The 11,096-nt window shown below is 39.3% G+C and overlaps 1 protein-coding gene across 1 annotated transcript; it reads left to right on the top strand.

Moving 5' to 3' along the window:
• The first annotated feature begins 5,265 nt into the window (after nucleotides 1-5,265).
• Nucleotides 5,266-7,639, top strand: Nepl9 (Neprilysin-like 9). The gene has a single exon (XM_017617314.1). It carries the CDS (start codon nucleotides 5,544-5,546, stop codon nucleotides 7,506-7,508), a length of 1,965 nt encoding a protein of 654 aa, XP_017472803.1. The 5' UTR covers nucleotides 5,266-5,543; the 3' UTR covers nucleotides 7,509-7,639.
• Nucleotides 7,640-11,096: the final 3,457 nt, after the last annotated feature.

Here is an 11,096-nt window from a genome sequence, read left to right as displayed (position 1 = left end):
GGCGCCACCATTCGGTATCACCCAGGTTCGATTCCTGGTTCGACGTTCGCACGACAGTCGGGTCCACGTAATCGGAACGACTCAGGATTATATATGGCCAAGGACTGCTACTCCAGCATCACTACCCACAAACTATTTGGGGAGTTTGTATGATATTACAATAACAACAATATCCCTGGTTCGAGCGCCATCCACAAAGGTTTTTCTTATAGCGGCTGTTCCCTCAGGAAGAAGCTGCTCATAAAAAAGCCATCAACCGTTCGTGAACAACGTAAAACTGTAGGGCGTTTGCGTGTCAACATTAAGCCGCACACCGAGAAGTAAGCTTAAACATTTTGCTGTAACTTTCCATTCGGAAAGCCAAGATATTCAGACTCATCAAAAAGCGTTTTACCTAAATACATAGAAGATTAAGAAATAAATCGTTCCAAATTTTTTATACGCTATTTTATTAATTTCGTCAGCAGTGTTTTTCGCACGAATTCGATATTCTGTGCAGTTTCATCCCGCATAGAAGGAAACTTCACTTGGAAGTTGTTCTTGGAAGCAGCATCGTGAAGTGAATTGTAGAAACCGCCTGATTGTTCCCACGGAAGATGGTGATTGCGGATGTGACCGCTTCGTTATAGAGGCTGCTCAGATGTCCGGCAATGCCTCGGGGTGCAGTGAGTTGTATATGTGTTCTTGAAAATGTAGAATGGAATCTTTCGCCCGGTTAAGTTGAAGCGTAGGCGGAAATAAAAGTAAGTTATGGCAATGAAAGTGCTATGCAATGGAGATTTTTCCTTTGTTGATGGCTATGGCCGCGAAGCTCGAAACTTTTTGCCTTAATTACGGCCACAGAGGCCTTTTACTCCTTTTGATCTTTGAGATGGTGAATATTTGTGACAGCTTGTTCGCCAACTTTGGGTATTCCCTTTATAATCCGTTTCGTTTTTTTTTGTTCCCCACTCTAATGTGATGCTCTCGACCCGTGTAGTACTTTTTTCAAAGTTTTGAGAGTTTAAGATTTCCATATCCATCCCTTAGATCTTTTGCGGCTAACTAGGTATCACTCTCGCATCCCAACTTGCTTGATTAAAGAAATGCGATGAAATGAACCCTAACTAGATGATAACAACCTAATTTTCAAAAATAAAACCCAGTACATAGAAGCAATTCTCGAAAGCAAACCTTTCAGCAATGAAAACATACATGGGCGTAGCCAGGTAGGGGCAGGGGGCTGCTAAGATAAGAGTTCACACGACTGCAGGATTCAGGCCTTAACAAGGCCAGAGTAAGGCGGCTGGGAGCTGAAGCTCGTTGTCTGCGATTCATAGGGCGGACTTCTATCCCCCGATAACTCTCCTTTCCACTGTTGTCATTACATATGAGACCCTGTTGCTCCCGTACTTCACGTGTCATCTGACCTCAGAGAATCATCAGCATGGCTTCCGTAAAATGAGCAACACCACCACCCCACTCGACGTTCCCACGACAGTCGGGTCTACGTAACCGGAACGACGCAGATTTATATCTGGCCAAGGACTGTCCCTCCTGCAACACTCCCCGAAAGCCCTATGGGGAACTTGTATGCTGCTACAACAGCAAAAACAACGCCATAGACGCGCAGATAACTCGTGGCGAAACCACCCTGTGTGAGAACGTTCCTAATAGCGTTGGACACCGTGTGCCATTCTTCGCTGCTAGAAGGCACTGACACTTCCTCTTTCCCACAGGGGATTATATTTTTTTCGGCTGGATTCCCCGGCTTTAATTGTGGCACCACCCTCCCCGATTTCCATATATTTGGAATTGTGAGGGTGGCCAACAACAAATTGAGGACCTTGGTGGAATATGCTACTCCCCCAAGCCGGACCGATTTTTTTCAGCATCAGCATGCATATTTCGTTGGCACCAATAGCTTTGGAGGCTTTTGCTTTCCCGATGACCAAGCAGCAGCCCTTGGTCGGGGAAAGACCCCGATTCATTCCGGCTGTCCTGGGAATGCGAGGGGTGGCCGTTGTTGCATAATGGCCTAGGCTTATGTGCAAAGGATGCAAAGAAGAGCAGAACTATGTAAAAGTGAGACCCTTGCTGACGGCGTTGGGCATGACTGCTTTAAAGCGGTGATGGGCACCGCCTTGCCCGCGGGCAAAGCTCTTTTAAGCTTTCTATACATTTTGTATAGTCGCGTCCAGAGTACAAGCTCTCTCAGCCCAACGCTGCTTTAAAGTAAGTTAATATTTGTCTATCCAAAGCTGGACAGTCACAATAATCGGAAGTTTCCTCGCCTCAAAACAGAGTCGGCATTCCGACACTCCGATAATACCTATTCGGTGCCCAGTAGCAACCGATATTTATTAAAATGGTAGTGAAAGAGATTGGCCCGTCTATGGCCCCACCACCTGCCAGTACTTACTACGTTCAGAGTGTACTCACTCAGGAATTATTGTTCTCGAAAGGGACCAAATAAGACCACAGTACGGTTCCGATGCTAAGAAGGCAGTTAAGGATCCTTCTCGGTTAAATCATCAGTGTTAACAAGTTTCAATTTCATCGTCATGCTTGAGAGGGTCCAGATGGTTGTTTGGCTAGATAAAAAGTTAACTAGAAAGGCGCCCTATAAACTCGTTTAATTCGCTTCAACAAACCGTTCCCTTCGCCAAATTCATTCGCTTGGCCAAATTCATTCGCTTCGCAAGTGTAATACCACCATAAGTCTCTTATCTAGGGAAATACCTAGATACTTGACTCCGTTGGAGTATTAAATTACTGTGCCTCCAAGAGTGACCGAACCAAGGTTTGGTGAATACCTTGTTGTAAACGAGCTGCACTCGTAACGTCCGAGACAGTACTGCCGAATTTTCCCATAACTGTAATTCGTTGACATAACTAAACTCTTTTACTCAGTGTTTTTTTTGGGGGGGATCTACTTTCCAATCGGTCTTATATAATCTTGACCTTAAAACGCCTTATGCCGGTATATACAACTGAATTCTATATTAAATTGGCTTAACCGATTGTCGTGTTTGATCACAGATATGTATATATGTATGGATATTAGGGTGACCCACAAAAAAAGTTGCGGGTTTTCCACCGGAATTATAAAATTTGTTTTATTTGTAGACTTTTATCACAAACTTAAAAAAACACATATTAAGACTTTTGTGAGCTGGACCCAATGCATATTAAATAGGTAGTAGCATTAGAGCAAAAACAACATTCTCGTGTATGTTGTTGTTGCTTCTGGTATCGAAAGTGTTGCAAAAACTGTTCTGATTTTTTTCTTCTAAATCACAGCGTGCCATGTGAATACAAAAAAAATAATAAAAATACATAAATAAAAAAACTGTTGCAATTATCTTTCTTAGTAAAATTGTTTTTCTTCTCGAAGCATTGATCCATCCTTTGCAAGGCCCAGTAATCATCACTTGTGCTGCTGAGTTGGGCGAACGTTCCAAAGTTCCTATACAATGCCTTGTTTTGTATGGAAAAAGGGTTCACATGCAAATAAATTTTAACTATTTAGAATTTTTGTGAGAAGTTACAAATATTTGAAATTTTCGAGACCCAATAATTGGAAAAATATCAAATCAGCTGCTCTACTAATACTACCTGTTCAATGTGCCTTCGCTGGACCGATTTGAAATAATTTTTAATTTAATTTGTTTTTCTTTTGTTAAGTTCAATTTCTTATAATTCTTGCATTTGATTGTTTTAAAAAGAAAAATATATGTTTTATTACAATGCATTTTTGAGGGACTTATTTTATTTTTTCCTGTTTAATAAAAATTTAACTAAAATTATCTATTATTTTTTAGACTTTATTGTTTAAAATAGCAAAAAATTTTTTTATCTTCATCTAATTTTTTGAATTTTGTTTTATTTATTTCTTCCCATTTTAACTTAATTTGGTTTCCTTGTGTTAATTTCATTTTCTTTTAATATATATGGGTCATTCCATACATTACTAACACCTCAATCTTTTTTTGTGGTGAAATATATATATTTTTACATTCTTTATCGAAAAAAGAAGACACCTATTTTTTATTTCGTCATGATATTCGAAAATCTCGAAGAAAAAAATTCCCGAAATTACGAACTCACGGAGAAGTATCTTTTTTTAATTGTTTGCAGTTAATAAGCTATTTGTCGGAAAAATCAGTTAAGGTATCAACATATGCGCAATTACCTCGGCTTTCCATGAGAGTGTGTTATAGATTAAAATAAAGAAATTTTTGAATTAAAAATCGCATTTTTTGTTTTTTATTTTATTTTTTTATTAACTTCATCATGTTTGATTTTTATTTTTTTCAACATGAATGGTTGTCAAACTTTGTGGAGTAAGCTGTCAAAATTTGAGGATGGAAACACCAAAAACCGGCCAGGGTTGCCTCTTCTTAGAAATTTCACCCAACGGAGATGCCAGCTCGATGAGAAGTGCTCATGTCTTCAACATATTGTTTTAAAAAGAAAAATATATATATTTTTTAATTTCCTTTCATTAAAAAAAAAACTTGAAAAACTTGAGTAACTGGCCCAAAACTATTTTGATTTAGACTTATGAGGTCTCCGCGGAAAGTTATTTCTCAGTCTTTATGTCTGTACAAAAAAAAAATCATTCGAGTCCCATTTTTTTTCAAATGCCAACCCATCTTAATTCAACTTGGAATGACGCTCGTTCATCCTATCTTTCTCTTTCATCTTTTGGAAAAAGTTTATTAGCAAAGAAATAAAAAGGGTGAGAAAATACCTTTCCAATGATACCTGCTAAGTCTAAATCGGAGTTATTTAAGTTTTTCTTATACCAGTCTTTGAAAAAAGTTAAAAAACATCACCAAAAATTTCATTATTACGATACCATTGAACGAATTTAAAATTGTTTTTTTTTTTTTTTAAATATATTTATATAATAAATATTTTTTTTTAAATATTTGAGGGAATTTTTGAACAAAAAAATCTTTAAGAAGCTATTTTTATTCATAAAAAGCTCCATTTTTGGAGGTATGTTCAAATCGGTCCAGCTCATGTAAATCTTAATATTTTTCTGAAATATTTTGGTGGACGTCTTAAAATATAATAGATCTTATAATTCCAATGGAAAAAGAGTACCGATTTTTTTTTTGTATGGGTAGTGATACAGTCTAATGTACATGTATATTAACTGAATCAAAGGTTATAATAAATTAATTCAATATTAGGTTTTAATACATAATCAAAGGAATTAAATAAATTGCTAAAGAGGTCTTGAACCGTAAGCAAAATTATTTATTTGAAATAATTTTCACTTGCTCCCTATCGCAGTGCTCAAAATACAGGTTTTATCGACACTGCTTAAGGTCAAGTGCACTGATTTGATGGCGTTTTATTTTGTGTGCTGACTCAATGCTTTAAAAATAAAAGTCGCCTTTTCAAAACTCTTATCAGCTTATAACAAACAAGTTCATTTGAAAAAAAGAAGAGTAATAAACAAACAAATTTGCGATGAGGCGAAAATTGCACCCGTAATACTTTCGCTCAAATCAGTTCAAATAGCAAAAGCATTGCGGTATCATCGGAAGATGAATGAAAAGTGCCAGCGCAAAATTTTCGTTCTACTTTGTCTATTTTTAACACTTCAAGGCGTTCAATGCCACACCACGAGCGACGAAGCGAAAGTGCGCACGGGGCGGCAGGTTTCGCGCGTTTACCGCCTACAGCTGATCAATATGCTAAACATACTCGACGAGGACGCCGATCAGTGTGAAGATTTCTTTGCGCACGCCTGCGGTTACTTCGCCGAAGCAATGGGAGACGGTTTGCTGCTGAGTGGCGAGCAACAGTTCGATAGCGAGAGTGAAATTGAATTGACAACAGTGTCACCATTTCTGTACAACTATGAGGATCGCATGCACTTCTTTGAACGCAATAAAGCGAATTTTGTCACACCTTCTGGCCGGTTACTTAGCGCGCTCTATGCTGCTTGCAAGAAACGCAATCGCACGAAAGCGGACGCGCGCGGTTCATCGCTGATTCAATGGCGGCGCATGTTACGCGAAATTCCCTTTCTCGTGGAGAATGCACGCCTCTTCAGAGAATGGCCTCTGCTGCGGCATGAGTGGGCGGAGCTGGAAGCACAACAAGCTTACTTAGATTGGATGAAATTGGCTGCAGATTTTGCGGCACATGGCGTGTTAAATTTCGTGCGCGTCTTCTTTGCCGAGGGCACAGTTTTTATAGGGCCAGTGCGGGCGGAAGAGGATGTACGTTGCCCATCGCTAGATGAATGGCAAGCGAAATTGTTGCCCTTTCGCCGCAAGGGTAGCAAGCAGGCGACACAGGTGATCGTCAGCGAGTTGCGCACCTTTTGTCGTGACTTGATCGGTGAACTGCCACACGATTCCGAGCTGCATGTGGAAAGTACTGCATACGATTCGTTCTTTTCTGATGTACAAAGTAATTACTTTCAATTCATGTTCGATCGCCTGCAGCTCAGTGAGCAGGAAGTGGCGGATGCGCGCGTAATATTGATTGAAGAAGAACGCTTGCGCCAAATAGCTGCACTCGTACATACTACGCATCCAAGCATACTTTTTAACTTTGTGCTTTGGCAAGCCTACTCAACGTTGCAGTATGATGACTGCTTCTTGCTCACTGAAGAGTTTGAGGACTTGCTGTTGTCAGAGTACTGGAATTGGGATGTGTTTAGTGAGAGTTTTAGTCGCAAAGTCGCCTTGGCCACTTATTTATATCATACCACGCGTTTTCAAGAGCAGCGTCGTGTGGTGCTTATGGGCGAGAAGTGGGATCGCTTTTTGTATGCCAAGCTGCAGCGTAGTGACTTCAATTTGCCGCGTCTTCTTTCCACCTATGCCAAAACAAGCCTAGATCCATCCAATCTTACACACATCTATGAAGCCGATACATTCGTTGAAGGCGATTTCTATGGGAATTTACTCGCTTTCCGGCGTCGTCAGCTAAGGAATTCATTCTACACTGCCTTTATCGATACTGAAGACTACAATCACCCCATATACTTCCTGCGTCATTTTCTGCATTTCACCATTTTGACTTTGCAACGTCCGCTTTTCCACTATTTTGCTACGCTCGGTTTTGATCTGTGGCACAAACCGGACCTGCTCTACAACTCGGATGGCTACTATACGGCTTTGGATTGCCTGGAGCGTCAATCGCTGTTGAATTTCGGTGATGCGCCCGTCTTTCAGTTGCTGGACGACACACAAGTTGCTGAAGTTTTTCGATTTTATCGCGCCTTTGTTGAAACTTTCCGTGATTACAACTTCTGGCTAGAGGGCGAGTCATTTGCATTCGCGGAGGATCATGTATTGGAACATTTTCATCTGACGTCGAAGCGAATTCTATTCTATGCCGTGGCTCAGCAATATTGTGGACGAAATGACGCCTGGTATGGGCTGCTGATAAATCGGAGCTTCATGAATATGCCACAGTTTGAAGCAGCCTTCGAGTGTGATGCGGAGGCACCAATGAATCCGTTAGTCAAGTGCATGATCAATCACTGCGACTAATGTACTAAAGTTAGTACTAAGTACTATAAGGAAATTTATGTTTCGTAGCTTAAGTGATAACTGTTAGAGAGCGCACTTAGTCAAATTGGAGGATGATAAAAATAAAGTAGTGTACAATGAATACAATGAAAGGCGCTATATATGTATCTGGTTGATACGAGTACAAATCCTAAACGTATAACTCTAAACCAGCCGTGCCCAGCGCAGGGCACTTGCCTATTGAATTCTGCCAGCGCAGGGCACTTGCTTATGGAGTTCTGCCGGCGTTGGGCATGCCTGCTCTAAACTGTAAATGCACAGGTATGCCTATAACAAGAGACAGTGTGACCTGAAAGGTCTTTTGTATCTCTAAAAAGTGTCCCTAACCAAATAAGCCCAAGACATCATCGGCTTTCCTAATACATTCTAATAGAGCCTTGGTAGTTGAATTCCCCATTTTTAAGGGTCTGCAATCGGTGTTAGTTGTGGGCCGTTAGTTACCCGCAGTGTAGCCTAATTTCTTCTTCTTTATTGGGGCTATAACCGCCTAAGCGATTTTGAGCGAGTCCAACACAGCACGCTAGTCGTTTCTCTACTGGGCCAGGTGACGCCAATTGGAAATACCAAGCGAAACCACCTCCACCTGGTCTTTCCAACGCAGAGGAGGCCTTCGTCTTCCTCTCTTACAAGCATCGCGAACTGCGTTGAATACTTTCAGAGCTGGAACTTTTCTGTTCTTTCGAATGACATGACCTGGCCTAAATTTGCTTCATCATATGAAATTTCTTGAAAGTCTGGCTGCCCTGAGTCCAACTAACCAGTACCTGCCATTTTTTAACCTTCACGACGAATGGGTTCCTTATGCCACAATGGAGGTAAGTGAATGTCCGCTACATCACCAAGGTCGAGAGAAAAACCAGCAGACGAACCAAAGTCATGCCCACCCATCAGTCGTACATCTTTTCTACTAAAAGCCCTCTGCAAACAGTTAAAGAAATTGTAAACAACTCATCACAGCAAGCGATTCGTCTTTGAAAACAGTACCGCACAGTTTCAAGCTGACTGCTTGCGCAACGCCTTCAGCTTCGTCTTCGTCTTCGTTTGCACTGTGATCACTTTCACATGTTTACTACTGCTCTGATTTTCGTCTTCGGCTTCGGCTTCGTCTTCATCTTCATCTTCGGCTTCGCTTCCACTCGGTCTGCAACCTAAGTCTCAAAGGCTTAAAAAAAAAATTGATAAGGGTTTTCCATCGGAATTATAAAACTTATTATCTTTTAAGCCTTCTGACAAAATATTTTAGAAAAATATTAAGAATTACGTGAACTAGACTGAGTTTTTTTTTGTATAAACAAAACTAGCTTATTATTATTATTTTTTAAATACCTCAGATGTTAGAAGTGTTTAGACTTAAAAGTTCTGCAAAAAAATGTTATCGAAAGAATCAAAATAATGAGTTTTTTGTTGGTATTTTCGAACCAGATCAGGTCACCTAAATCTTAATACATATTTTTCCGAAATGTTTTTTCGGATGTATTAAAATAAGTGCAATAAATTGTGTAACTCCGGTGGAGAACTCGAAACGTTTTTTGTGAGACACCCTAATGTAAGTATATTCTCATGCATATTCATTGTTATACGTAATATTCACCTATCCATAGTCCAATTAAAACACTTTTATTGTTTTGCAAATTATCAATTTATTATTTTTCACTATTTATTCTTCGCAGTAGCATTTTCAAAGGTCAGTGATTTTGTTTAAATTTTGTATTTTCGCAATTTCTTAATCAACAATTCAAGCCTACAATATAAATTGAATGTAGTATTTGAGTTTTATGGTTTCTTATTTTTTATGCTCACTTTTTCACCTCTGTGTAGTATAAACTCATTTAGAAATACATTCAAATCTATTTTTGCGAAATATTTGTATCGCTTCTTAGTTTTCGCATTGAACTTTTTTTTTCTGATTATGTGTATGAACTATGTATGTTGTTGGTATATCTATTGCTTAATTTAGTGTATATATGTATATTTCGGGATTTGTGTCTGTGCAAATGTTTGCCTGCTTATTTTATTGTAAATAAATATAATATATATGCAATATACAGATGTACAGCTGTAGTCAAAATAACAGCACAGTCAAAAAATATAAATAAAATGTACATATGTATATAGTTTTCTTATTTGAGAAGTAGGATTTAATAAGATCTGGACATCAGAGCCGACTTTTGTTCTTTAAGTACCACACACTCGAGAAAGAGTCTTTGGAAAACAAAAAGGCGTCCTAGACTAGAACTTATAATTCCTTGTTCAAATGCAAATGAGTGCCACTAAGGGCCGGTTGCTCAAAGCCTGGTTGACACTAATCACCGGTTAACATCGTTATCGACGTTTTCGACTCCATACATATAATACGGTGTCGGTAACGGCGATAACGATGTTTAACCGGGGATTAGTGTCAACCAGGCTTTGAGCAACCGGCCCTTAGAAGAAGAAATGTTTCGGTAGATAAATTCTTGGTTTATCTTAATAGTACTAAAGAAGTTTCTAAATACAAAACGACAATATAAGCGAAGGATGTAAGAACTATCCATATCTCTTTTAAACATAGTCGACAACTAGGTCTTAACGCGAAACTAGGAAAAAATGATTATCCCAGCTGCTCAGACGTGATGCAATAGTGGAAAGTATTTGTCTTTCTATCTTATCTTTACGCATGTTTTTATGCTTTTGACTATTCCATATCATTATAAAGATCGTAGAGTTCATCATTAAATAATCTTTGGCACCCGTCGTCCATGCGGTAGAGTCCATAGATCTTGAGTAGAACTGTCGAAAAGCCTTATAATCTTAGCTCAACTATCCACATTTCTGCCGCTTATAAGAAGATTTGTATTATAAGAGATGGCACTACGTGCTCGTCTTTGTAACTGCTGGCTAATATTATTGTCGGTTGATTCCTCCGACAGGCTGTATGGATATGGTATAACTATGACTCAGATTATCACACAACTTTTCCATTGAGTTAACTTGTCCAAAACCTAGATTGGTCTCGAACGGATCGTACGAGTATGAAGTTTGCGAGGATCTTAGTAGCAGTTTTTGTTGATTTTCTTATCAAACGCCCTTGAAAATATGGTTCATGATGGGTTTACCAGATCTGGAGCTACGAATTTTGGTGTTGATTTGGCAAAGTACGCTTTTAGTCCAATCTCTAGGAGGGTACAATCTAAAGAGGTGGAGGCTACTCATAAAGCTCCCTAAGGATAGGCTAACAATTATTACATTTATTTGACGGGCCATTGTAGCCTAAGAGACAAGTTGTATATGATTTGGTCAAGCGACCTACATATGTCGCTTTTATGATTCCACCAAAGAGACAAATTTGTATCACCTCCCGGAGCATGATGCCGTTAAACGTCGAAGGTAAGGATGCATAGGACTTCTATGAACAAGAGAAGAGCACATACACTCCCTAACCCCGGAATCTACTGTGAAATTTATATAGTCTTTAGGGCTAGCTGTAGTGTTGTGATGAGCTGAGGACAAAATAGACCTACATACTGGTCGCAGTGCTTACTCTATTTACATCTATATATCTATAACCAA

This window comes from Rhagoletis zephyria, unplaced genomic scaffold, assembly GCF_001687245.7.
Source record: "Rhagoletis zephyria isolate East Lansing unplaced genomic scaffold, Rhagoletis_zephyria_1.1 Rzeph_scaffold_01389, whole genome shotgun sequence".
In the NCBI taxonomy this organism is placed as follows: Eukaryota; Metazoa; Arthropoda; class Insecta; order Diptera; family Tephritidae; genus Rhagoletis; species Rhagoletis zephyria.
The sequence above is the reverse complement of the archived record's forward strand: the minus strand, read 5'-3'. Positions and strand labels throughout refer to the sequence as shown.